This window comes from Monodon monoceros, unplaced genomic scaffold, assembly GCF_005190385.1.
Source record: "Monodon monoceros isolate NGI ecotype Baffin Bay Population unplaced genomic scaffold, NGI_Narwhal_1 Super_Scaffold_3, whole genome shotgun sequence".
NCBI classification, from domain to species: Eukaryota; Metazoa; Chordata; class Mammalia; order Artiodactyla; family Monodontidae; genus Monodon; species Monodon monoceros.
The window spans coordinates 23460139-23483533 of NW_021703780.1; the positions used below are offsets into that span (position 1 = coordinate 23460139).

General features: G+C 46.2%; 2 protein-coding genes across 4 annotated transcripts; both read left to right on the forward strand.

The window, feature by feature from the left end:
• Window positions 1-230: 230 nt before the first annotated feature.
• Window positions 231-13644, forward strand: LOC114907953 (E3 ubiquitin-protein ligase TRIM39). 2 transcript variants are annotated; one of them, XM_029244101.1, is made up of 8 exons: window positions 231-304; window positions 2366-2825; window positions 3865-3960; window positions 8236-8466; window positions 9650-9672; window positions 10253-10368; window positions 11111-11295; window positions 11594-13644. In XM_029244101.1, exons 2-8 carry the CDS (start codon window positions 2373-2375, stop codon window positions 11663-11665), a joined length of 1176 nt encoding a protein of 391 aa, XP_029099934.1. In that variant the 5' UTR covers window positions 231-304; window positions 2366-2372; the 3' UTR covers window positions 11666-13644. The 2 variants fall into 2 exon arrangements, with proteins under 2 accessions (XP_029099934.1, XP_029099933.1); XM_029244100.1 differs by having other exon boundaries at window positions 11111-13093.
• A 668-nt stretch (window positions 13645-14312) lies between these two features.
• On the forward strand, window positions 14313-16223 carry RPP21 (ribonuclease P/MRP subunit p21). 2 transcript variants are annotated; one of them, XM_029244102.1, is made up of 5 exons: window positions 14313-14436; window positions 14513-14613; window positions 14708-14790; window positions 15813-15938; window positions 16084-16223. In XM_029244102.1, exons 1-5 carry the CDS (start codon window positions 14380-14382, stop codon window positions 16179-16181), a joined length of 465 nt encoding a protein of 154 aa, XP_029099935.1. In that variant the 5' UTR covers window positions 14313-14379; the 3' UTR covers window positions 16182-16223. The 2 variants fall into 2 exon arrangements, with proteins under 2 accessions (XP_029099935.1, XP_029099936.1); XM_029244103.1 differs by having other exon boundaries at window positions 14330-14436; window positions 15813-15945; window positions 16084-16144.
• The last annotated feature ends 7172 nt before the right edge of the window (window positions 16224-23395 follow it).

Consider the following 23395-nt stretch of genomic DNA (forward strand, 5'->3'; position numbering starts at 1 on the left):
TCGGGTCACCTGGACGACTGCATTTCAGCCACCTGCCCCTCCGGGTCTCTTCTCGCCCTTCATTCCTCCTGCTGGTTCTCCCCTCCGGCCCCCCGCCTTCTCCTTGTTCCGCAGGCGCCGCTAGGCCCTCCCGCGGTCGCCCGCCGACACCCGGGGTTCCACTGACACGAGCCTCTCGGCGCGGCTTCCGCTTCCGGCGAGTATTGTGTGTCGCGCTGCGGGGCGGGGGCGGGGGGAGGAGGAAGGAGGGAGGCAGCGCTCCGGCGGCTCTGCGCCCCGCACTCCCGGACCCGAAGCCGGGAAGGTAGGTGCTGTCCCGCCGCCGCGCCGGGGCCTTGGGGCCTGCCCCCGCTGACCGGCTCCGCACGCCGCGTCCTAGCGCCCCGCGACTGCGTCACCGGACCCCCGCACGTAACCACAGCTGCCTCCGCCCGCCTCGGGCCCGGGCGGACGTTTTGCCGCCCCGGCGACGTCAGCGCGTCCGGCGTTGCTTGGCTACCCCGCCGTTCCCCCGTCCCGCTGCCGCTCGCCTCCCCGGGTGAAACTCTTACGCCGTCACCGCGGCTCTCGGCTGCGTCATAGCGGCGGGCATCCCACCTTCACGTCACACCTCCTCCTCACCTGGACGCGCATCCCTCCCTCCCTGCCAACAGCGACGTTTCCTCTCCCCGCACTCCAGTCCCCCTGCGCCAGATCTGGCGGGAGAAGATGGAGACGGGGGTGGGACCGAGTTGTGGACCACGCTCAGGAAAGGGTCGCAAGGTGGGACCCCCGACAGTGGTAGAAACAAAATGAGGACAGCTTTGAAGTTTGCCCTTATACTGAGACACGAGGAATAGAGGGGGAAAAATGACCAACCCAGAGACACCGAAGGCTTAACTAGTGCTGTAGCTCCAAGTCCTCTCCCCATACCTCCCTAACCTTTCCCCATTTCTCTTCCACACTACTTCTTTGCTAGTCTAGATCCATTCTGCCCCCTAACTCTGCATACAGTTCAACTCACCCCAGGTGAGGAGACCACCTAATTTCTAGAAGATTAGGGAAAGGGAAAGATTACTCGTCAAAGTTGGATTCCCAGAGGCAGAGAAAAATCATCTGACTGAACTCTCCTGGTTGAGGGAGGAAATTCAGGTCCAAATAAGCTGTCAGTTCCTACTCCAAATTAAACACTTTTCACGTGTGCCGTCAACATATACAGGAATAATCATTGTTAACCCAACTCATTACATGGTCACTTCTCTCTCAACACATAGACTTACTAAATTTCCTTCTGTTGGATCCCTTAGGGAGGGGGGTTAAGGGGATGGAGAAATCAACTATTTCATGGATAAAAGTGGTGATGTTTTAAGGATGGAATAGAGGACCAGCCTTCTACTTTATAAATCTCTTAGATGCATTTCCAATTCTTTTGAGGCTTCATTAGAAGATTTTGATTGCCTCTTTACTTTTCTCTCTCTTAATTCCCAACCACTCCAGAACCTATTAGTTGGAGGTACAGTACATCCAAGGAGTTAGTTATTGATAACTATTTCAAAAGACTCCAGTCACTGCTGAATACTTAAAATAGACTTGTCAGCTCTCTCTTCAAAAAATTATTGCCCTGGGCTCAGTAATAGACTCTTTAGTTGCCATGAATTTATAACTTTTCAGCAGTTCCAGATGTCCAGATGCACACAAATAGAAATGAGTTGTATGAATAATTTCATTCCAAGAAAAGGGCACACTTTCTCTAGGCTAGCCTGATAAAAGGAAGAATAATTTCAAACTTTCTGAAAAGAAGAGGTTGTCACCCTTGCCTAACTCATTCTATTTATTACCCTTTGAAAGACTGAGAGAACAGTGGCAGAGAATCAAGCTTAGGCTCCAATGGGCTATTGTAGTAAAACTCTTCTGTAATATTAAACTTTAAAATATACTCAATTTAAGAAATCTTAATTAATGCTTTGGCACTCTTCGCTTTCCCATACTCTTTTCTCATCTATTAGAAGAAGATGTCACACTAGGAATACATTGGTCTGAAACTATAGGTTCTGAGATACAAGTGGAATGAACCTGGATCAGGAGAAGTACTCAGAGTTGAAGGAAGCCTCTGTTTCTAGCAAGAGAAAGCAGTGGTAAAAGACAAGAGATTGAGGGTTGTGTGTTATTTTGCTGAAGAGAAAAAATTGATGGCTGGGAGTCACAAGTTTTGGAAATGGAGAAACAAAAGAGGTTGATGTAGTGGAAGAGAAGATGTAAAATACTATGATGGGGCTAAATCTGGAGTTAGGATTTAACATGGGGGTAACTGTCAGGCCAGGGATGCAAAAAAAACTAAACCTCCAACTAACATTTTTTTTTTCTCTTCTCCCGTCCTAACCTCAAGTTAAATAATGGCAGAGACAAGCCTGTTAGAGGCTGGGGCCTCTGCAGCCTCCACAGCTGCAGCTCTGGAGAACTTACAGGTGGAGGCAAGTTGCTCTGTGTGCCTGGAGTATCTGAAGGAGCCTGTCATCATTGAGTGTGGGCACAACTTCTGCAAAGCTTGCATCACTCGCTGGTGGGAGGACCTAGAGAGGGACTTCCCTTGTCCTGTATGTCGAAAGACGTCCCGCTACCGCAGTCTCCGACCTAATCGACAGCTGGGCAGCATGGTGGAAATTGCCAAGCAGCTCCAGGCCGTCAAGCGGAAGATCCGAGATGAGAGCCTCTGCCCCCAGCACCATGAAGCCCTCAGCCTCTTCTGCTATGAGGACCAGGAGGCAGTGTGTTTGATATGTGCAATTTCCCACACCCACCGGGCCCACACCGTCGTGCCACTGGACGATGCCACACAGGAGTACAAGGTAGGGAACCAGACACATGATGCCAATGCAGGGCAAGAGGGAGGAGCACAGAGGATGGGAGACTCCCTGGGTAGACGATTGTAAGTTCCTGAGGGCAAGACGGTATCTGATCCTCACTCTATAGTCCCCTCAGAGCTACGTACACGGGGGCACGCAGTATGTCTGATCAGTTATCCTCAGGCATGAAGAAGAGCAGTAAGGAGTACCCCAAAAAATTCTGTCTGACTTTTGTAACACATTTGAGTATGTGTGGTCTTCGAATGTATCATATTTTTCATAAATGAATGAAACCATGTGGAGAAGATCAAACTTAAGAACTGAAAAATGGTCTGGTTTCTTCATTCTGTCCCCCTGCTCAGCACACCCCTTGTTTACCCACTGGTATTGGGAACAGGTAACATCACTTTAGAATGATCCCCACCAGGCTAAGCTGAGCCAGTCTGTTTGCATCTTCCCCCAATAAAGGATAATATGGCATCTGGTTTAACTTACTGCTGGGACACAGGGTAAATGTCTGAGTAATAGGAATTAGAGATTTTAATGTCTTAGCACTTTATCAAGTATTTTGCATAATTAATAAGTGTTAATGTTAATAAAATCTTGGAAATAAGACTTTATGGTAGTTTGCAGAATAAGTAATCAAGATTTTATTATATTTGCAAGTGGTTAGAATTGGATAGGAAAACAAGTTTAAAGAAGGATATCAGGGTACAGGAGGTCACTTTGACAGTAACAAGCAGTTCCTTGAGTTAGAAAATTGATAGGGCTGGGGAAGGACAGAGAGTTGGTGACAGTGGAACAGTGAGATTCAGTGAAAGGAAGGTTTGGTGAGCAAGGGAGGTGATGGAGACAGGCTGGTGGCAGGAGAAGGGACCTGTAGGAAGCTGACACCTCAAATAACAGGCCAGGAAGGGAGTTGGATCAAGAGACAGATGGATAGGAAGCAAACAAATGGTTTAAAACAAATGGGTTAGCCTCTGAACGTAGGATGTACTAGCCAACCCCAAATGCCATTCTTCTCCCACTTCTCACCCCTCAGGAAAAACTGCAGAAGTGCCTGGAGCCCCTGGAGCGGAAGCTGCAGGAGATCACCCGCTGCAAGTCCTCTGAGGAGAAGAAGCCTGGGGAACTCAAGGTAAAGGCAGGCAATCCCACTTGGGCTGCTCTGCAGGCAATTAACTGAACATTAACCACACATTATTTAATCTACCAGTTCTGGTTTATTAGAAAAATGCTGTTCTCTCAAAAACAATGATATTTTATTAGGCTTGACTGTGATTAAACATTGTACTTAAATGGTCATGGATTAAGAATTGAGGAGAAGGATGTAAGAAGTGAAGGACAGAACATCTTATATCTGGCGAGTTGAGGGAGTTCATGCCCCTTGGCCTCCTTTTCTTTGTAAAGCAGGGAAGGAGGCTCTCTGCTGAGAGATCCTTAGAGGGATTGAGGAAAGGAGAATGTGGAAGGTGCACTGGGGAGGAAGGATGAAGGAGCTGCCCAACAGCGCCCGGAAGAACCTCCCAGCAACATTAGGACCACATTCTCTTAATTCAAGTAAGCTCAAGTATGCTGGATGATAATGGTTCCTAGAATGTTCTTACCTCCCTCATCCTCTACCTATAGGATCCTGTCCATCCTAAGATGAAAACCACTTCCTATGTAGCCTTTCCTGACCCTTTAGAAATTAGCTTTCTTAATTTTCATACAGTTTCACATCTCTTCCATAGCATTACCATATTTGTAGCATGGTAGTTTGGTATCTGCCTTATTTCTTCTGTTGGACAGTGAAACATGTATTAATTATAGTGGTAATAATACCTAGTATTTATTGAATCCTGTGCATTAATTCCTTAGGTGTCCATGACATTCCAAACTTAGAAGATTGTATTAGGTCTTAGGGTTCTGCCCAGTTTTTTTTTTTTGTTTTTTGGTTTGTTTTTTTTTGTGGTACGCGGGCCTCTCACTGCTGTGGCCTCTCCCGTTGTGGAGCACAGGCTCCAGACGCGCAGGCTCAGCGACCATGGCTCACGGGCCCAGCCGCTCCGCGGCATGTGGGATCTTCACAGACCGGGGCACGAACCCGTGTCCCCTGCATTGGCAGGCAGACTCTCAACCACTGCACCACCAGGGAAGCCCTGCCCAGTTTTAAGTTCTAAGGGTTCAGGCTATACTTGGCCCAAGTGGGACATAGAGGAGGTACAAGACAAGGAGAAGGGAGTCCAGGAAGTCATATTTGACAAGAGTGAACTTAGATACCCTGTAAGGTAAGTATTGTTATCCCCAGTTTACACAGTAGGAAACAGAACTTGGATAAGTGTCTAGTCCAAGATCATATAGCCAGTATGTGCAAAATCAGAGATACGAATTCTGCAGAAATCAGTAAATATTTACTAAGCTTCCAGTATAGGCCAAACCCTGTCTTTGACACTGGGGAACAATGATGAGCAAAAGCACAGTCCCTGCCCTCCTTGAGCTTACAGTCAAGTAGAGAAAATATAAATGACATGGCACAAAAAGCACAGTTGCATATTCCTAAGAAGACAGCAGAGAAACTTGATTGCATTAAAGGCTTCCAGAAGAAATAATGAGTTTTTGGAGTTGAGATTTAGGGATCACCAGAAATTAAACACAGGTTTGAAATCAGTAGAAACACTAATTTTTTTTTTTTTTTTAACAATGACATTTCAACGGGAAGCAAGTATTATTACCTTAGTCCTTTATACATTTTAACAAACATTTGAATTTTTTTAAAATTTGAACTAATTTTGATTGCAAAGGTGAACGTTAAAAAAAAAATGTTATTTGTCCTTTTGGAGGGCTCCTGAAGAACTTAAAATATGTAAAAATGAAGCTTATTCCCAGTCATTAGCTTTTCTCTTCCTGTTGATCACCTTCTTAAAGGTAAAGGATGGAGAGGGGAATAAAAATTTTAAAAACCTGCTAAATAGGGCTTCCCTGGTGGCGCAGTGGTTGAGAGTCCACCTGCCGATGCAGGGGACATGGGTTTGTGCCCTGGTCGGGGAAGATCCCACATGCCACGGAGCGGCTGGGCCCGTGAGCCATGGTCACTGGGCCTGCATGTCCGGAGCCTCTGTTCTGCAGCGGGAGAGGCCACAACAGTGAGAGGCCCGCATACCACACACACAAAAAAAAACCTGTTAAATGCTTGAACAGAACTGTGGTGTGTGGTTTTTTTTTAATGTATATTATCATTTTAATGGCCTCGGAAACTGTCACCAACTACCAGCATTCCTTCAGTTACCTTTTGAACTCTCTCCCTCATCCCCACCTCCAGACCCAATGCCCCTTTTAGAAATAAATAATTTGTAATTAATCATGCTGAAATGAAAATTATGGATAAAATGATCTATCCACATAATTTTTAAAAGAGACTATCATGCCCAAATATAATATAATACAACATAAAAGTAATTTATAATAAAATCTGGTATGTAAACATTTAGGCATGACTACCCTGAAAGACACTACAGTGTAGTTTTATCCTTGCACCTATATCAACATGCAACAAATACAAATTCAGACTGACGGAATTGTGTAGTAATGTTGACTCAAATGCCACTAGCAGTTTAGCTGTTGGTGCCATAATTTTTCAAAATGATAAATAACTTACAGTAAAGGTCTAAGAAAAACAAAATACAGTCTTAATGAGTTTTCAGCCATTCCTGAAAAATTCAGGTATATTAAAACCACATAAGAATTACTCTGTGTTTGTATGTAAAGTGGCATTCAAGTCTAGGACTCCATTTTTTTAATATCCAGCAGAACATTAGAAAATGGTGCAGTTCATATTACTGGGTTGTCTTCACACATTGGAGGAGTGTTAGCATCCTTCCCAGGAGCTCCCTCAATCATGCAAACAAAAATGCCCCCTGTTTCCAAAACATCCCTAGAGGGAGGTAACACCCTGATTAAGAACCACTGCCCTACAAAATAGAAAAAAAGAGAAGGGATTATGAGATTATACGAGAGCCCTTTGCTTTCTTTTTACCACAGTTATGAACCTAAATTCTACCCATACATCACCCCTAAACACACAGACACACAGGAAAAAAGGCTGTGTTTTACTTAAGGGTAAATGTTGTGAGAATATATTTTGTTCCAATATGCTCCTGAGGAGGCAGCAGTGAAATGGGAAGCAGCAAGCAGCTCTAGAACTGGAGCTAGTCAGCCTCTGCTGGGAACTAGCTTGAAATCCAGAAACACAAGGCTTGTAAGGCCCACCTGGCTTTGCAGCCCCACTCTCTATTCACCCTCAACCCTGCCTTCCAGGCCCTATCCACTTCCTTCTTCCAGAGTCCCAGTCTCTGCTTCTAACTTTGCTTTCCTCTTGGCTGATTCCTCCCCATCAGACACGTGATGCTTAGGGAATCCTTTGGGGAGATCACTTCTTGTTGCAGTTGAGGTGCAGAAGGGAAGATATGCCTGCTGGTAACTCTCAGAATGCGTTATGGCTGGAGTTTGAGTCATATATTATCCAGTTTCAGAAATGTTAGAGGTTTAACTGAAAGAAAGCATGTTTCAAATTTCAAGCAAATAATTTACTCACAAACTTCTATAACCTGTTTCTGGGGTGTAAACTGTCAGTCTCTGAAGTGACTTGAAACTGTTGAACAGGTTCAGCCTTGAAATCTACATTTATATTTTATAACAACCTGTTACTAAAATCTTGTTGATTCTGATATTTTTCCAGTTGCTTCTCTGGTTTTTATCAAGTAAATGTCTTGCAATGTACAAATGATAACAATCTCAGACTTTCCAGTACTTTCCTTTTCTTGACAGATTGCATTAACTAGAACTTTAGAGTAGGCGATAGCAGAGGTATCTCTGATATCTGTAATAGTACATGTCATATTATTGGGTTCTTATGTCTTGAATATTTTTACTAAAACATAGAAGTGTAGCTTTTTTAGAAGCTAATTTAATAAAGAAGATAAATTTTTTAACATTGGTTTATTTTTTTATCTCCCCAATGGTCTTCATCCCATCATCAGTAGGGGTGACAATGAGGATAGAGACATTCTTTTCTTTCCTTTTTTTAAAATTTTTATTGGAGTATAGTGTAGAATATTTTGTTCATTTCTACTGTACAGCAAAGTGAATCAGCTATAGTATATATATATATATCCCCTCTTTTTTGGATTTCCTTCCCATTTAGGTCAGTACAGAGCACTGAGTAGAATTCCCTGTGCTATACAGTAGGTTCTTATTAGTTAGGGATGGAGCCATTCTTTACAAAGGGAAATTCCAGTGGAGAGAAACATGAGTGTCCTGTTAAGCTCTTTCCAATGACACTGGAAGTCTGTGAATTCATACACATGGTGGGTGGGGAAAGGCACTTTATGCCCCACTGGCCCTGTTAAACATAATACCCACCCTCTGCTCTCAGAGACTAGTGGAGAGTCGTCGACAGCAGATCCTAAAGGAATTTGAAGAGCTTCATCGGCGGCTGGATGAAGAGCAGCAGGTGTTACTTTCACGACTAGAGGAGGAGGAACAGGACATTCTCCAGCGCCTCCGAGAAAATGCTGCTCACCTTGGAGACAAGCGCCGGGACCTGGCCCACTTGGCTGCTGAGGTGGAGGGCAAGTGCTTACAGTCGGGCTTCGAGATGCTTAAGGTTCGACCTTTGCCCCTGCATAGCCCCTCAGGCCAAGCGCAGTCTAGCTTTGCACAGGCCATTCTGTCAGCCTGCAATGCTCACTCCTCCGCTCTGCCTCTCTAAATCCAATTCTTTCTTCCAGACAGGCTCAAAGGATCTTTCACTACAGAAAGCCTTCTCTGATTTCTCCCATCCCCTTCTGATCATTTCGGTGTTCTTATGTCTTGTCAACAATTATGTGCTTAACTTGTACCAAAGAAAAAATTCACTCTTTTGAGAGGAGGGCAGTCTAGTCTGAATTAGTGAAAAAACTATGCATTAAAAATTGTGTAAATGCAGTAACCGTTACTTTTAAGTCCTGGAACTTGATTTACCTAGTGCACAGAAAGAACAGAAGCATAGTTTGAAGGACACTTGAAATAATGTATAAGTAATATATTGCTTTTGATATGTAAATGGTGCCTCTAAAATGTTTGAAATAATCTGTTTTCTTAAGCAAATGAATGGTCTTAGCAAGGCTGTAGGAAACATATTTCTTATCTTAGAGATCACATTACCAGCATTTGAATCAGTGAGGCTTCGTTGTACATTTATCTGCATGTTATATATTGCTTGGTATTTACTCTCATGTCCTTTCATGTATGTGTGTTCTGCCTTCCACATTAAACTGGGAAATCCTTGGGGGGCAGAGATTTGTCTTCTTTGTCTTCTGGACCCCAAGTATTCACAAATCAGGATTGGCACACAGTTATTAATATTTATTAACCAATACTAGACAAGGGATACCAAACCACAACGGGAGAGTGTGATTCGTTCCTATGCCAGCCGTCTGGAACTATCTGTACTGATCCTCAAGGAAACAGGTGTGTGGTTGGTACTTGGGGGACAGAGTAAAGAGCAGACACAATCCCTGTCCCTGGCATTGAGTCCCAGTGTTCTTGAGGAACAAAGACAAGCACACAAGAAACTATTTGGAAGTGATATCAGTTACCAAGCTTCATGATGACTGAGAGTTGAAAGTGGGGGTTAGGTTGGGAGAGATGTACTCAGATCCCTCTGGAGCTCGTCCCCTTGCACTGTGACCCATAGTTTGCCTTATGCCTATTTAATAGATCTAGAACTTTTGGGAGGAGGGAAACCTTTTGCCTTTAGGACCCTTGACTACCAGGACCAATATTGCTTTCTTTTCTCCTTCCTCTAGGATGTCAAAAGTACCCTGGAAAAGTAAGTGATTCTTGTATCTCTTTGAGTGAGTTAGGTCTTGGCTTAAAGAGTAGGGCTACAATAAGGAGTTGGGGGAATAAGGATGGGAAAGTCATGCAGTGTCTGGGTAGAAAAAGGGAGAAGGTTTATTGCATTCATGAAGCCAGTTAGAGAGCAAATCTAACTGGGAGTACTAGTCCCTTACCTTTTCCCCTCTGAGCATCAGGACTTCCTAGATACAAAGATAATGAAATAGAACCAGATTCTACCTGGGCCTATGGGTGGAATTGTGTCCAAACAAGATGGAAGGAGGAACTGGTTGGGGGCGGGGGGGAGGTGGTTATCTATTTGCATGAAATATAACAGTACCTCCAGAAAGTTCTAAGACTGATTATTAAGATAAGGGTTTGTCTAGGGGACCGTATGGCTTTCCATAGATAGGCAAAAGAAAGCAATAAGCAAGAACTTGTCTTGAGGGAGGAGAAAGTGTGAGGATGGAGAATTGTAGTTTCTCCCTAGAGATGACAACATCTGAATACTCAGTAAGCTGGAGCTTCCCCTGACCCTGCCCTTTCTTCCCCTATCTTCCCATCCCTCCTAGATGTGAGAAGGTGAAGACCATGGAGGTGACTTCAGTATCCATAGAGCTGGAAAAGAACTTCAGCAATTTCCCCCGACAGTACTTTGCACTAAGGAAAATCCTTAAACAGCTAATTGGTGAGTTGTTCCCAAAAGGAAACTAGCAGAGGGAATCGACAGAGAGAAGAAAGTCTTTAGGTCCTACTTTATCTGGACTTCACTTATCCCCTCTGTCACTTTTCATGTCCATATTCACACCCACTCCTTTACCTGGTTTTCAATCTCACTCTGAGTCACAGAACTCAAAGTGAGAAGCCTCAGGTGTCATCTACTCTTAGTCCCATACTTTTCTAAATAGGGACCCAGAGAGGTTAAATAATTTGCTGAAACTGGTCCCCTCTTGAGAGTGAAAGGGAGTCTTATTAATACTTACTTGGAAAATAGTCATAAGCCAGACTGTCCAGGGAAACAGACACATGGTCACTGTATCGCTAGACTATAATGCTATCTGGCTCTGTACCCTTCTTAACATTTTATTTTTTCTTACCATTGGACTGTGCCTTGTGCTTCTCCACACAGTGAGATGGATGATGATGTCAGGGGGGATGGAGGGAGGACCAGGCAGGAGCCTAAACCACCAGCCCTTGCAGAGTCAAGAGATCATTACCTGTTTATTTTAGGGCCAGGATGAGAAACGAAGCCATTGTTCCCTCCCCTCCCCTCCCTTAGGTGACACCAAGGATTGAGAAAGTTAAGCAAACCACGGGGTTCTGGGGGCTTTCAGGGAGCAGGCTCTGCAAAGGCAGGCTGGAAGAGTGAGGCAGGGGCGTTTAGCTATTCCCGTCCTCATCTAGCTCCCCACTCTGGCTTCTCCCGCCAGCGGATGTGACCCTGGACCCTGAGACTGCTCATCCTAACCTAGTCCTGTCGGAAGATCGTAAGAGCGTCAAGTTCGTGGAGACAAGACTCCGGGATCTCCCTGATACACCACAGCGTTTCACCTTCTACCCTTGTGTCCTGGCTACTGAGGGTTTCACCTCAGGTCGACACTACTGGGAGGTGGAGGTGGGCGACAAGACCCACTGGGCAGTGGGTGTGTGCCGGGACTCTGTGAGCCGAAAGGGCGAACTGACCCCACTCCCTGAGACTGGCTACTGGCGGGTGCGGCTGTGGAATGGGGACAAGTATGCAGCCACTACCACACCTTTTACCCCTTTGCACATCAAGGTGAAACCCAAGCGGGTAGGCATATTCCTAGACTATGAGGCCGGTACACTGTCTTTTTACAACGTCACAGACCGCTCTCATATCTACACCTTCACTGATACTTTTACTGAGAAACTTTGGCCCCTCTTCTACCCAGGCATCCGGGCTGGTCGGAAGAATGCTGCACCACTTACCATCAGGCCCCCAACAGATTGGGAGTGACAGGTAGGGACGTGGGAATAATCGGGGTGAGGCAGGGTCAAGAGCTACGGGCCTTCCTTCCTGTGACCTGCTGGAACGTCTTCGTGTCTGCCTGGTTCCAGTCCTGAACCATCTGGGAGAACACCTTGGTTTCTAGAATGGTTTATGGGGAGGAGTAGTTAGGACTGGGCTGGGACGAGAGCACTGCAGTGTCTCCCTCCTCACTGTTAGGGTGGAGAGCTGGTTCCCAGGGGGTAGTCTCCTCTGAAGTCCATCAGGTTTTCTATTGCACAAGGATGGGTTGGAAGGAAGGAGAGGCTTTTCCAGAAACAACAAGTCTGTGGGAGGGTCTGACTTGCTCAAACCAGAGGAGGAAACAGAACCCCCTGTACATCCTTTTAGGGGGTTCTTTGACCCAAAACAGTCTTGTTTTTTTAGGAAGATCACAGGGGTCTTGGTACCTCTAAATTGAAATAAAGATGAATGACAGTTGCTCTCGTGGGTGTAGAAGTTGAGGAGTTATTTTCAGGGCAGAGATTGGGCATCAAGAAGGTTAGAAATAAGGTCAGGAAAGGGGTCTAAGTGAACAGATTCCTAAAGAATCATAAAGGGGAGAAGGGTTTCTTTGGTTGCCATTATGAGTAGGATTGGCCAGAGGTAGGAATGTGGGGAGGAGGGGGTAGGAAGAAAGAGAACCCAGGTCCCTGCCTTAGCCTTCAGCAGAGATGGCTCATCGCCCACCTCCTTGTAGTTGCTCATCTCCAAGAGCTGTTACCTTGCTCATCTGGAGAGGCAAGATGCAAGAGATCCTGCAAGACACATCTACCCTTTCACTGCTTTCCCAAGGGAACTTGGAAAGGAGAGAGTCAGGTATTAGAGGAAAGAGAAAAGTATTACTATCCAAAGCCCTGGCCTTAAAGAATGCTACTAAGTAGCTACTCCCAAGTTGTCAGCCTTGTTACCTGGCTAAGGTGTCCAAGCCAGACAGGGAAAAAGAAAACGGAGTCTTCCCACCCTGGGGACAGGGTAGAAGAGGGTGGTATGTATAGGGAAGGGCCAGATAGGCAATTTCCTTTGGCCTGTGTGCATCTGGCCTGGAACTAGTGTTCACAAGAGCCGGATTTTGTTTGTTGCCATCCTTCACCTTTTGCCATATATCAGAGAATGTAAATCATTTTAATGTTAGGCCAAAATAAACAACCTGTAGGGTACATATGTTGTCAAAAAAGGTAAAGCAATGCATGCCAAACCAAACTAAAATGACTGGATTATCTGCTACTTGGGTAATCAGGGGTTCACAGAAGATTAGGACAAGAAACTGCAGTTTATTGAGGGCATTTCAGCTCCTCCTACCACCTCAACAGGACTTTGTCCAGACTCTCCTCTTACCTTTGTGCCTTGACTGTGGTTCTTTGTGGCAAGATGCTTTGGTTGGTAAAACATAATATGGAACAAAGGATCCACTGAAGTGATCTATGTGTCCTGTGTTAATTTGATGATAATCTCTGTTGATGTGTAAGAAATGGGTGTTAAAAATGCATGTTCCTTGGAATTCCCTGGTGATCCAGTGGTCAGGACTCCACGCTCTCACTGTCAGGGGCCCAGGTTTGATCCCTGGTCGGGGAACTAACATCCCACAAGCTGCACGGCGTGGCGAAAAAAAAAAAAAATGTGTTCCTGGAGCTCACCTTCAGTGATTGATCAAGGTCTGGAGTGGGCCTGGGCATCTACCTTTTAAACACTCCTCATTTGAGCCTGGAGACACTTGTGAAACTAATCTGAGAGGAAATTTCAGCCATTTCCTTCAAACTGGAGGCCTGGTTCCCTGTCCAGCCTGATGGGGGGTGAGGAGGAGGGGGTCTGAGAGGAGAGAACCCTCATTCTCTCCTGACTTATTCTGCCCTCTCCCCATCTCAGGATTTATTCATGTTCTATCCCTCTCCTTAACCTCAGGAACGAGTGGTTATTAACTATGAAGCAGAAGTAATCACAGGATGTCAAACAGAGCAAAGGAGTGGCAGAGGTCTAAGGGAGGGAAGTGAGGAAAGCGTATGGAACACTACAGGGGATATTTTTTCGAGGGCAGGGGATGCCGTTGACAGGTTTCTTCCAGTACCTAAGACCAGGAGTTAGTGAGGATCACCTACTTACTGTGTGTCCAGCACTGCATTTTGGTAAGTGGAAAAGATTGGGAGTAAGCTGTGCTTTCTAAGGGCCAGGAGCCCTCTTCCCTCCCTCCACTGCCCTCAAGATCCTTTCCAATTTCACTGTCTCTGGCACTAGTGGGTTTTTTAATGTATCAACTGCTCCTTCATCTGTAGGTCTTCCGGGCATCTGCCTTTGGCTTCAGGAGCATAGGGCAGGAGGTCTAGCCGGGTATATATTGCACATAACCATCTCCCCAACCTATCTGCATAAAGAGACCAGTCTTCTGTCCTGAAGATGTTTAGCAGTTTAAGATTCTCTCCAGTCTCTACCTAATATAATCATGGGCTTGAGGAAGACTAAAAGGAAGCCAAAACTCATAAAGGAACCCCTGGCTTGGATTGCAGGGGATGGTGTGGGTTTGCAAATAGATGGGTCTGTGAGGCCGCAGGGTGTCGCCAGAGTAAGGACGGCACAGGAGCGCGCACGGCACCAGGAACTACAGTTCCCAGGAGGCCTTGCGCGGACGCCCGGGAGCGGGGCTACCCTAGGGTGGGGCCTGTGGACTGCGGCGTGTGGGGAGCTATCGCGGCTCGGATGGCCGGGCAGGTGAAGGACCGCGAGGCCTTCCAGAGGCTCAGCTTCCTGTACCAGGTGAGTCCGCGTTGCGGCGCACGCACAGGGAGGCGGCCCAGTGCGGAGGGCCCCCACTGACGGCTCCTTCCCTCAGGCTGCCCACTGCGTCCTCGCGCAGGACCCCGAGAACCAGGCACTGGCGAGGTTTTACTGCCACACGGAGAGGACCATAGCGAAGCGGCTCGTATTGCGGCGGTGAGAGGGGTGCGGAGCCCGGCGGCGGGCTGGACGGGGGAAGGAGGGGAGAGGGAGAGCGGGCGCCCAGACCACCACCCACCTCCGCCCCCAGGGACCCTTCGGTGAAGAGGACCCTCTGTCGCGGCTGCTGTTCCCTCCTCATCCCGGGCCTGACCTGCACCCAGCGCCAGAGACGTGAGTGCTCCCTCCCGCCGAGGTGGGATGTTTGAGGAACACCTGTGGGCTGGGGGAGGGCACGGGCAATGATCCATTCCTCGATGTAGATGGGTGCCAGGTGTGGTGTTTGGAGGCGTCGGCTTTCTCCAGCTCTGAGTTAACAGCTTAACTCCACTTGGACAGACTAGGTCTGGGCAGTAGAGAAATGATGTTGCCATGAGAAGCAACCTCGCCCGTGCATGATAATAGATGTTATTCGACGTCATGGAGGACATGATTCCCATATTCATTCATTCATTCAACAATTATTTTTCTGAGATGTGTCAAGTATTGCTCTAGAGTCATTATTCTCATGAAATTATAGTCTGATGGGACAGACTAAGACAGAAACAATTAGAATAGCGTAGAAAAATGCTTTAATTAGGGAAGTAGAATACTAAGTTGCTTAAACCAGTGATGGTGAGGTTCATTATAAGGGAAGGGAGTGGGAGATGGAAATCCTAGGCATTTGTGAGGCCTCAGACAAGAGAGCTTGTGGTGCTGTCAAGGAACTGAGAGCCCAGGAGGCTGGCTCTGAGGTGGGCAAGGGCAAGACAGGAGGCCGGAGAGGGAAACAGGGCAGATCTTGAAGAGTCTTGTTAAGGAGTTTGGACTTTATCTTAAAGGGTACCAAGAGGGTCTTCCCTGGTGGTCTAGTGGTTAAGACTCCGCGCTCCCAATGCAAGGGGCCCAGGTTCAATCCCTAGTCAGGGAGCTAGATCCCGCATGCAGCAACGAAGATCCCGCAAGACCCGCACGACCCGCACGACCCGCATGCTGCAACAAAGATCTCGCGTGCTGCCACTAAGACCTGGCACAACCAAATAAATAAATAAAGGGTACCAAGAAAATGACAGACTTTATGCAGAGACCTGACACCATCAAATCAAGGTGGGGAGGGAGTAGAATCCCTACTGGAAAACGGTGGAGGCAAAACTGGGTGCAGGAGACCTTTTCTTTTCCTAAACCTGGGCACTCTCTTTTCCCCACATGCACCCCAGGCTGCAAGGCTCAGCGCTGGACTGTACAGACCTGCCTGACATGCCAGCGCAGCCAACGGTTCCTCAACGATCCTAGGCATCTGCTCTGGGGAGACCGGCCTGAGGCCCAGCTGGGGAGCCAGGCAGGTGAGAGGTGGTTGAGAAAATGGGGGGTACCCCAGGGGAGTAGGGACAGTGGGTAACATAGAGCTGCGGTGGACACATTGGTGGGTTCTGGGTTGGTGTGAAAGGTGCCACAGTCTTAAAAAACTAATTCTGCTCATCTACTCAGATCCCAAACCACCACAACCCCTGCCAAACACAACCCACCGCATTCCAGCCCACCTTCCTGAGGAGAAAGTGCAGCCTCAGAGTTCCAATCGCCAGTGATGGATTCACCCTGTCTTCCAAATAAATTTTAATTCTCTTTAACTTTGCATGATTCTGTTCTGTATTTCAGCTCTTAACTCCATTTTCCTCTGTTTCTGTCTGTATTTCTCTGTCACCAGCTAACCTCTTCTTTGTCCTTTTAGTCCTTTGTCATTATCATCCTCATACTCCCACCATTCAGGGAGATCCCAATTACCACTTGGCCCCATGAAGCAGCTCCCATTTCCAGGACCCTGCCTCCAGTGCCCCTCCACCCCTGCTTCCTCAGTGCAGTGCCACGATTGGAACGCAGGCTCCGGGGTTGTCTGCGAGGCCCTGATCCTCCTTAAGGCAGTCCATTTTTAGGTAGCCCTGACTGTTGGCTAAAGGGCTGGACAGACAGACCGCTGATGCCACTGATGCTGTTTTTAAAGGAGGGAAAAAAAGTTTGGGTGGGATTGGTGGAGGGAGGGTTTAGATTCTCCAGGCCCACTTCCTTTTGGGTCTTTTCCCAATCTCTGTGTTTTCTTCTATAAAATTCTAATAAGAGGGGGCTTCCCTGGTGGCGCAGTGGTTGAGAGTCCGCCTGCCAATGGAGGGGACACGGGTTCGTGCCCCGGTCCGGGAGGATCCCACATGTCGTGGAGCGGCTGGGCCCGTGAGCCATGGCCGCTGGGCCTGCGTGTCCGGAGGCTGTGCTCTGCAGCGAGAGAGGCCACAACAGTGAAAGGCCCGCGTACCGCAAAAAAAAAAAAAAAAAAAAATTCTAATAAGAGAAGTTGTACAACCTGAACTAATAAAGTCAAAGGTACTAACAAACGGACACTGTCAAATATTACACAAGTAAGTTCTGTAGGTAAACCTTCAAGGTTTTCTTGAGAATCAGTAAACAACCAAAATTGTTTTATTTGCTATCCCTGGACAATTTACTCGAAGTCAGAATTTCAGACTGACCTCTTTGCTAGGTGCCAGCTAATCAGTTTACCCCAAAAGTAGACAAACAAAATTCACTCTTCCCAGAATGCAGTTTTCTCTCTTCCCTTTCTCTTGTAAATCCTGGTTGCACTTATTCATTGCTGCATAAAAATCACTGCATAACGTTGTAGCTTAAAACAGCAATGATGTGTTATTTCCCCTGATTCTGTGGGCTAGACTGATTGAGGGCCTGTCTGGGTGGTTCTTCTGTTCCGTATGGCATCAGCTGGAATCACTCAGCTGCATTTAGCTGGAGGCTGGTACCTGGTCTGGAAGACTCAAGAAGCTTCATTTGCATGTATGCACCTCATTGCTTCTCCATGTGGCCTTGCTCTGTAACTGGCCTTGACGTCCTCACAGCATGGCTGTCTCTGGGTGGTTGGACTTCCTTACAAAGCTTCTGGCTTCCACAGAGAGTATTCCAAGAAGACAAGCTCCACGGTGCAAGTGCTTATCAAGCCTCTGTCCTCGTCACGCTTGCTAATGTCACCTTGACCAGAGTAAGTCATGTGGCCAAACCCACGTTCAGTGTGGAAGGGGCTACACTGGGGCGTGGATACTTGGAGGTTCATTGGTTCCTTGAGGACCACCAGTGTAGCAGTCTACCACATCCTTGTTTTGCCTTTGTCCCTGACTCATTCTCTTCACTGATTCCTTCACATGCCAGTACACTGTTTGCATGGAAAATACTTATCAGTGTGCAAGTAACTAAATGTTTCTAAGTTATTCTTTGACGTTTATTTCTGGAGATAGTACTCAACGGGTCAACTGTAGCAGCCAACACAAACATGTAGCCTGAAGGTGCACCCCATGCAGGCCTGGACCCTTTGTGTCCTCAGCTCACCTTCCTTGGTTCCCTCCTTCAGTGTCATTTCTGAGCTGGTTGGTTCTTATGCACTAAATCTGATTCTTGGCCAAGTTGTTTTGAGTGTGTTTATGATTGCACATGACTGAACATGTCCACAGTGGGATAGCACTGGGGTTCCTCTAACTAGAGATCATAGCCCTCTTCCTCCTCCTCCCAAAACTCTGTCCTTTTTCATATTTACTTATTATGATAGAATAGTTGTCAGTATGTGCAAAAATGGATTTCCTATAACAAAGAGGAAATCAAAGCCCTATTATTCAATAGTTTTCTTTAATGTTTCTAAACAATTCAATAATTCAAAATCTGTGCTCTTTTAGGACCTGTTAGATAAAATTAAATAGAGGAGAGAGAAGAAACTTATGTCATCCCAACTGAATCAAAAAAACAAGGTCTGGGAATTCCCTGGCAGTCCAGTGGTTAGGACTCTGCACTTCCACTGCAGAGGGCTCGGGTGCCATCTCTGGTTGGGGAACTAAGATCTGGCAGGCCGCATGGTGTCGCCAAAAGAAAGGAAGCAAAAAAGATTTGAGGAAGGTAAGGGATCTAGTCATTGTTGGTTCAAAACCTCAGGAGCTTCCTAGGTAAAATCTGAAACCAGCCCCTGTACATGGAGAGCAAGGAGAGATCAAAGAAAGAGGCAGACCACTCCAGATTGGTAGGTGGCAGGTTTAAAGTAAGCAAGGAAACTTACATACGAAGCTTTGTCTTGGGCAGCAGCAAGATGAGTTAGACCTCCACACTCACCCACCAGAATCTTAAAAAGTTTATATAGAGGCCTTAATAGGGTTCAGTCATGCCTTCAGTCCAGATGGTGTCAACAACACCTTGCTCTCTCAAAGCTATGCCCTTGGAACAGCTCCCACTGTGGGAACAGTGGGCAGAACTCACACTCCAAGGACAGGGGAGTGGGTGAGGAGCCCCTCATTGCCCGGGTCTAGTTCGAGGGTCAACCAGCAGTCATGTTTTCATGATTACCTCCTTCAACAGTCACGCAGATATCTGGGAGAAACTTCCAGGCAGAGGGAGCAGCTAGGGCAAGTGTCCTGAAGAGGGAGCCTGTGCAGAGTATTCATAGTGCGCAAGAGGCTGGTGTGAGTGAACAGAGAGAGCCAGGTGGAGAGTAGTAAATGTGGCCAGGAGATAATGGGAGGCCAAGGATCTCTAGGCCATCATAAGGAAATTGACTTGTTCATTGGGAGGCCATTGGAGGTTTTTAGCAAGAAATGACGTGATCTGGCTTAACATTTAAAAAGGATCACTCTGATCTAACAGTTGACTAGGAGAGCAAGATTGGAAGAAAGGAAAACAGGAAGCTGTTGTGGTCACCCATGTGAGAGGTGATACTGGCTTGGACCAGGGTCTTAACAGAGGGAGAGCAGTGTTCAGATTTTAGATCTAGTTTGAAGGTAGAACCCATAGATTTCCTGATGGACTAGCAGAGGGATGTAAGAAAAAGGACAAACAATTCCACAAAACTAAAGTTTAAATGGTCTCGTGATATGTGCTATAATATATTCAGAACAAGATATTGGTCTGTACTTTGAAAATATTCTCTGAAAAAGATATTTTATGAATTCCTATTTGATCCAAAGGTACAGAGTCCAGTATATCTCCAGCCCTGATGTGTGTATTAGTTTCCTAGGGCTGCCATAACAAAGTGCCACAAAATGGGTGGCTTACAACAACAGAAGTTTATCCTCTCACAGTGCTGGAGGCTAGAAGTCAAGCCATCCACAGGACAGCGCTTTCTCCAAAGGCTCTGTAGAAGGAGTCCTCCTTGCTTGTTCCTAGCTTCTGATGTTTATCAGCAATCCTTGGTGATCCTTGGCTTGTAGATACGTCACTCCAGTCTCTGCCTCCAACATTGTATGGCATTCTCCCTGTTTGTCTCCATCTCTGTCCACGTTTCCCTCTTACAAGGACATCAGTCATTGGAGTAGGGCCCACCCTAATCCAATATGATGTCATCTTAACTTGATTATATCTGCAAAGACCCTATTTCCAAATAAGGTCACATTCACATGTTCTAGGTGGACAAAAACTTGGTGGGGGACATTATTCATCTCAGTGCAGGGTGGAAGTTGGGTTTGGAATTCAATCTAATCATTCCCAGGGCTTCTGGAAAGTATACTGTATGTAGAATGGAGAGACATGCCATCACTTCTGTAACTCTCTATGAACTTTTCTCTCTGTAATGTTAATGCTATAAGGTTCTTAGCATATATCCTCTCATTATAAAGATAATCAAAGTACCTGATGCTGTCCATTGAGCCTTTTGAGGATCTGTTGTATAAATCAGGGGGAATATTTTCCGATTTCAAAGAAGAATGAGACAGAACAATAATTCACTATGTTAATGAACTAAAAGAGAAAAAAAATCATATAATTTCAGTAAATGTAGAAAAAGCATTTGACAGAATCTAACATTTATTCCTAATAAGATCTCTCAGCAAATGAGGAATAGATGAAAAGTTCCTCAATCTTAAAAGGACATCTATGAAAAAGCTACAACTAGCATCACATTTAATGGTGAAAAAATGAATGCATTCCCCCTAAAGTCAGGAAAAAAACAAGGTTGGCTACTGTCGCCTCTTCTACTCATCATTCAACTAGTGGCTCTAGCCAGTGCAACAAGGCAAGAAAAAGAAACAAAAGGCATCCAGATTGGAAAGGAAGGAGTAAAATTGTTTTAGTTTGCAGAAGACATGATCATCTATGCAGGAAGTCTTAAGACATCACTTGAAAACTCCTACAGGGACTTCCCTGGTGATCCGGTGGTTAAGACTCTACACTTCCACTGCAGGGAGCGTGGGTTTGATCCCTGGTCCACGTGGGTTTGATCCCTGAACGCTGTGCAATGCAGCCAAAAAATAAATAAAAATAAAAAATAAAAAGCTCCTACACCTAATAAGTGAGTTTAGCAAGAGTGCAGGATATAAAAAAAAAATTGTATTTCTATATACTAGAAATTGTATTTCTATACACAATTAGAAATTAATATTAAAAACCAATACCATTTACAATAGCATCCAGATATTAAATACTTAGGGGTAAATATGACAAAAATTATGAAAGGCCTATGTACTGAAAACTACAAAATATTGTTCCAAGACCCGAATAAATGGAGAGATATAGCCTGTTCATGAATTGGAAGACTCAATATTATTGAGATGTCAATTCTCCCAAAACATGTCTCCCTAGATTTAAAGCAATCTCAAGCCCTTTTTTTTTTTACTCTGAAAGTCATATATTAATAGCCAAAACAACTCTGAAAAAGAATAACAAATTGGAATTAAAGACTTGAGTTCAAGACTTATAAAGCCATAGTAGACAATATAGTCTTGGTGTAAAGATAGACAAATAGATCAATGGAGCAGAATAAAGTCCAGAAATAGATGAACACATATATGGATAACTTATTTTGGGCAAAGGCAAAAAGGCAATTCGGTAAAGAAATGACATTTCTTTACAACAAACGATGCTGAAACAATTGCTTGTCCATATGCAAAAAAAGGTGACTTCAGTCCACTGGTCTCAGCCCTCCTCTCGGCCGTCTCCTAGTCACGGCCTTTCTCTATCTTGCGGCCCTTTTCTGTCTCAGGAGCCCCTTCACCCCCTACCCCTTCCCTGCCCCATCAACCTTGGACCCCAGGAAGGAGCAAGGTATCAGCTCCTCCCTACCTCCATGAAGTATTTCTACAGAGTCTGAGGATGGAGCCTTGCACAGGGTGGAGCGGGGAGGGCTGGAGTATTGAAATCCAAAGACCACAGATCTTCAAGGGTTAAACCTGAAGATCAGCACCTTTCACCTTCCCTTCTAAGAGCTGCTTTCCTGGCCTATCATATCCAAGACCATCATATTCCCTGTGTGAGTCATTATCCTCCCACCTATGGGACTTGCCTTTATCTTCTTGCTGTTACCTTGATGCTTGTTATAGGGAAGAGAAAGAGTCCAGGTAGGAAAGAGAGCCCCCGTTTCCTTATGGCTTCCCCACCCTAAGTGGCAGAATTGCCCCATGTTCTGCCCCTGTTACCGCTGGGCTAGAAATGACTACACCTAGATATGCAGCAGGCTGTGGGAAGGAGACTGGCTCTCAGGTGGGCAAGGCCTTAGCCTAGTTGAGCAACCACTGCCTGGGTGGCCGAAATCTGCAAGGAGCCAGGCTTGCTGGGACTGGGTACTTGGGGTAGGAGTTTTCTGCATTAGAAGCTTGATTGTCAGGTGGGCAGACTGAGAAAGTTTAGGCTAGAAGCAGAGCAGGGAGGCTGCTGCCTGTTGAACCATAGTCCCTGCATCCCAGGACTTTCTGGGGTCGGACTGCTGCTTCAGCAGAGCGGGCCACTTCGTGGTATTTGCAGGTCACAGAGATCTGTTTGAAGCCAGATTTCCCCTGCTGTCGCCTTGAGGTCTGTGCTCAGTAGGTCTGGGGTGTACCTGAGAGGCACCCAGGATGCCTGGAGATCAGATTTCCGTAACACAGTTCACCCTCCTATAAATTCTGTCCTTGGTTTTTATAAATTTTTTATATGAAGTTAAATGTTAGCGTAACAGATATGAGAATAAGTGAGAAAATTTGGTGAACGTGTGTACATAGATGCCTCGCAAGCTTAAGCATTAGGTGAGAGCGGCAGGTTAACTGTAGCCAGCACAGGTGAGGACAGAGGAACAGAGCTCAGGCCACCAGAATTGGGTGTCCTCCCTGTTTTAAAAGGTACCTGGGATTTTGCTTCTACTCTGGTGTGTATGGTGACGCCAACAGATCAGGAGATGATTACCATTGAAAAGATAGTTTTACTCTGGTTCCCAAGAAGTGAGGAGGGGGCGTTGCACATCACACTGAGCAGGGCCACAGGCAGAACACTGAGGTCGGGGTCAGTTGCAGATAGAGAGCAAGCGGAACAGCAGGAAAGCCTGTATTGTGGTTTTTGTGGGAAGGAACTGGTGAGGCAGGGCAACAGCAGGCCGACCAGGTTTGGCATTGCTAGTTTGAATAATCTTAGCGAGCTCCAGGGTGTAGCCCTAGTTGTCTGATGCCTGGTGCTGGGGCGGTTAGGGCCTAGGGTTATTGTCTCACAAGCTTAAGAGGGAATAAAGCAGGTGGGTGGGGGGGTGCAGACTCCAGATTGGTTAGTTTGCATGTCAAAGGGTGAGCTCCTGGGAGAGCTGATTGCTATCTCTAAGAGTAGGCTAACCCCGGGAGGGGCAGTCTCTCCCTAATCTGCAAGGCCCAACAGGTCAAAAACGTCATAAACTAGAAAATATGGTTAACATACTCACACCGAGAAGTTACAGGTCAGAGGCCTAGGGTCTCTGCTGCAGGATAGGCTTCGGGAGAGCAACTGACTAGTCCCAATGAAACAGGGAAGGGGGCAGGGCACAATCTTTAAAAGA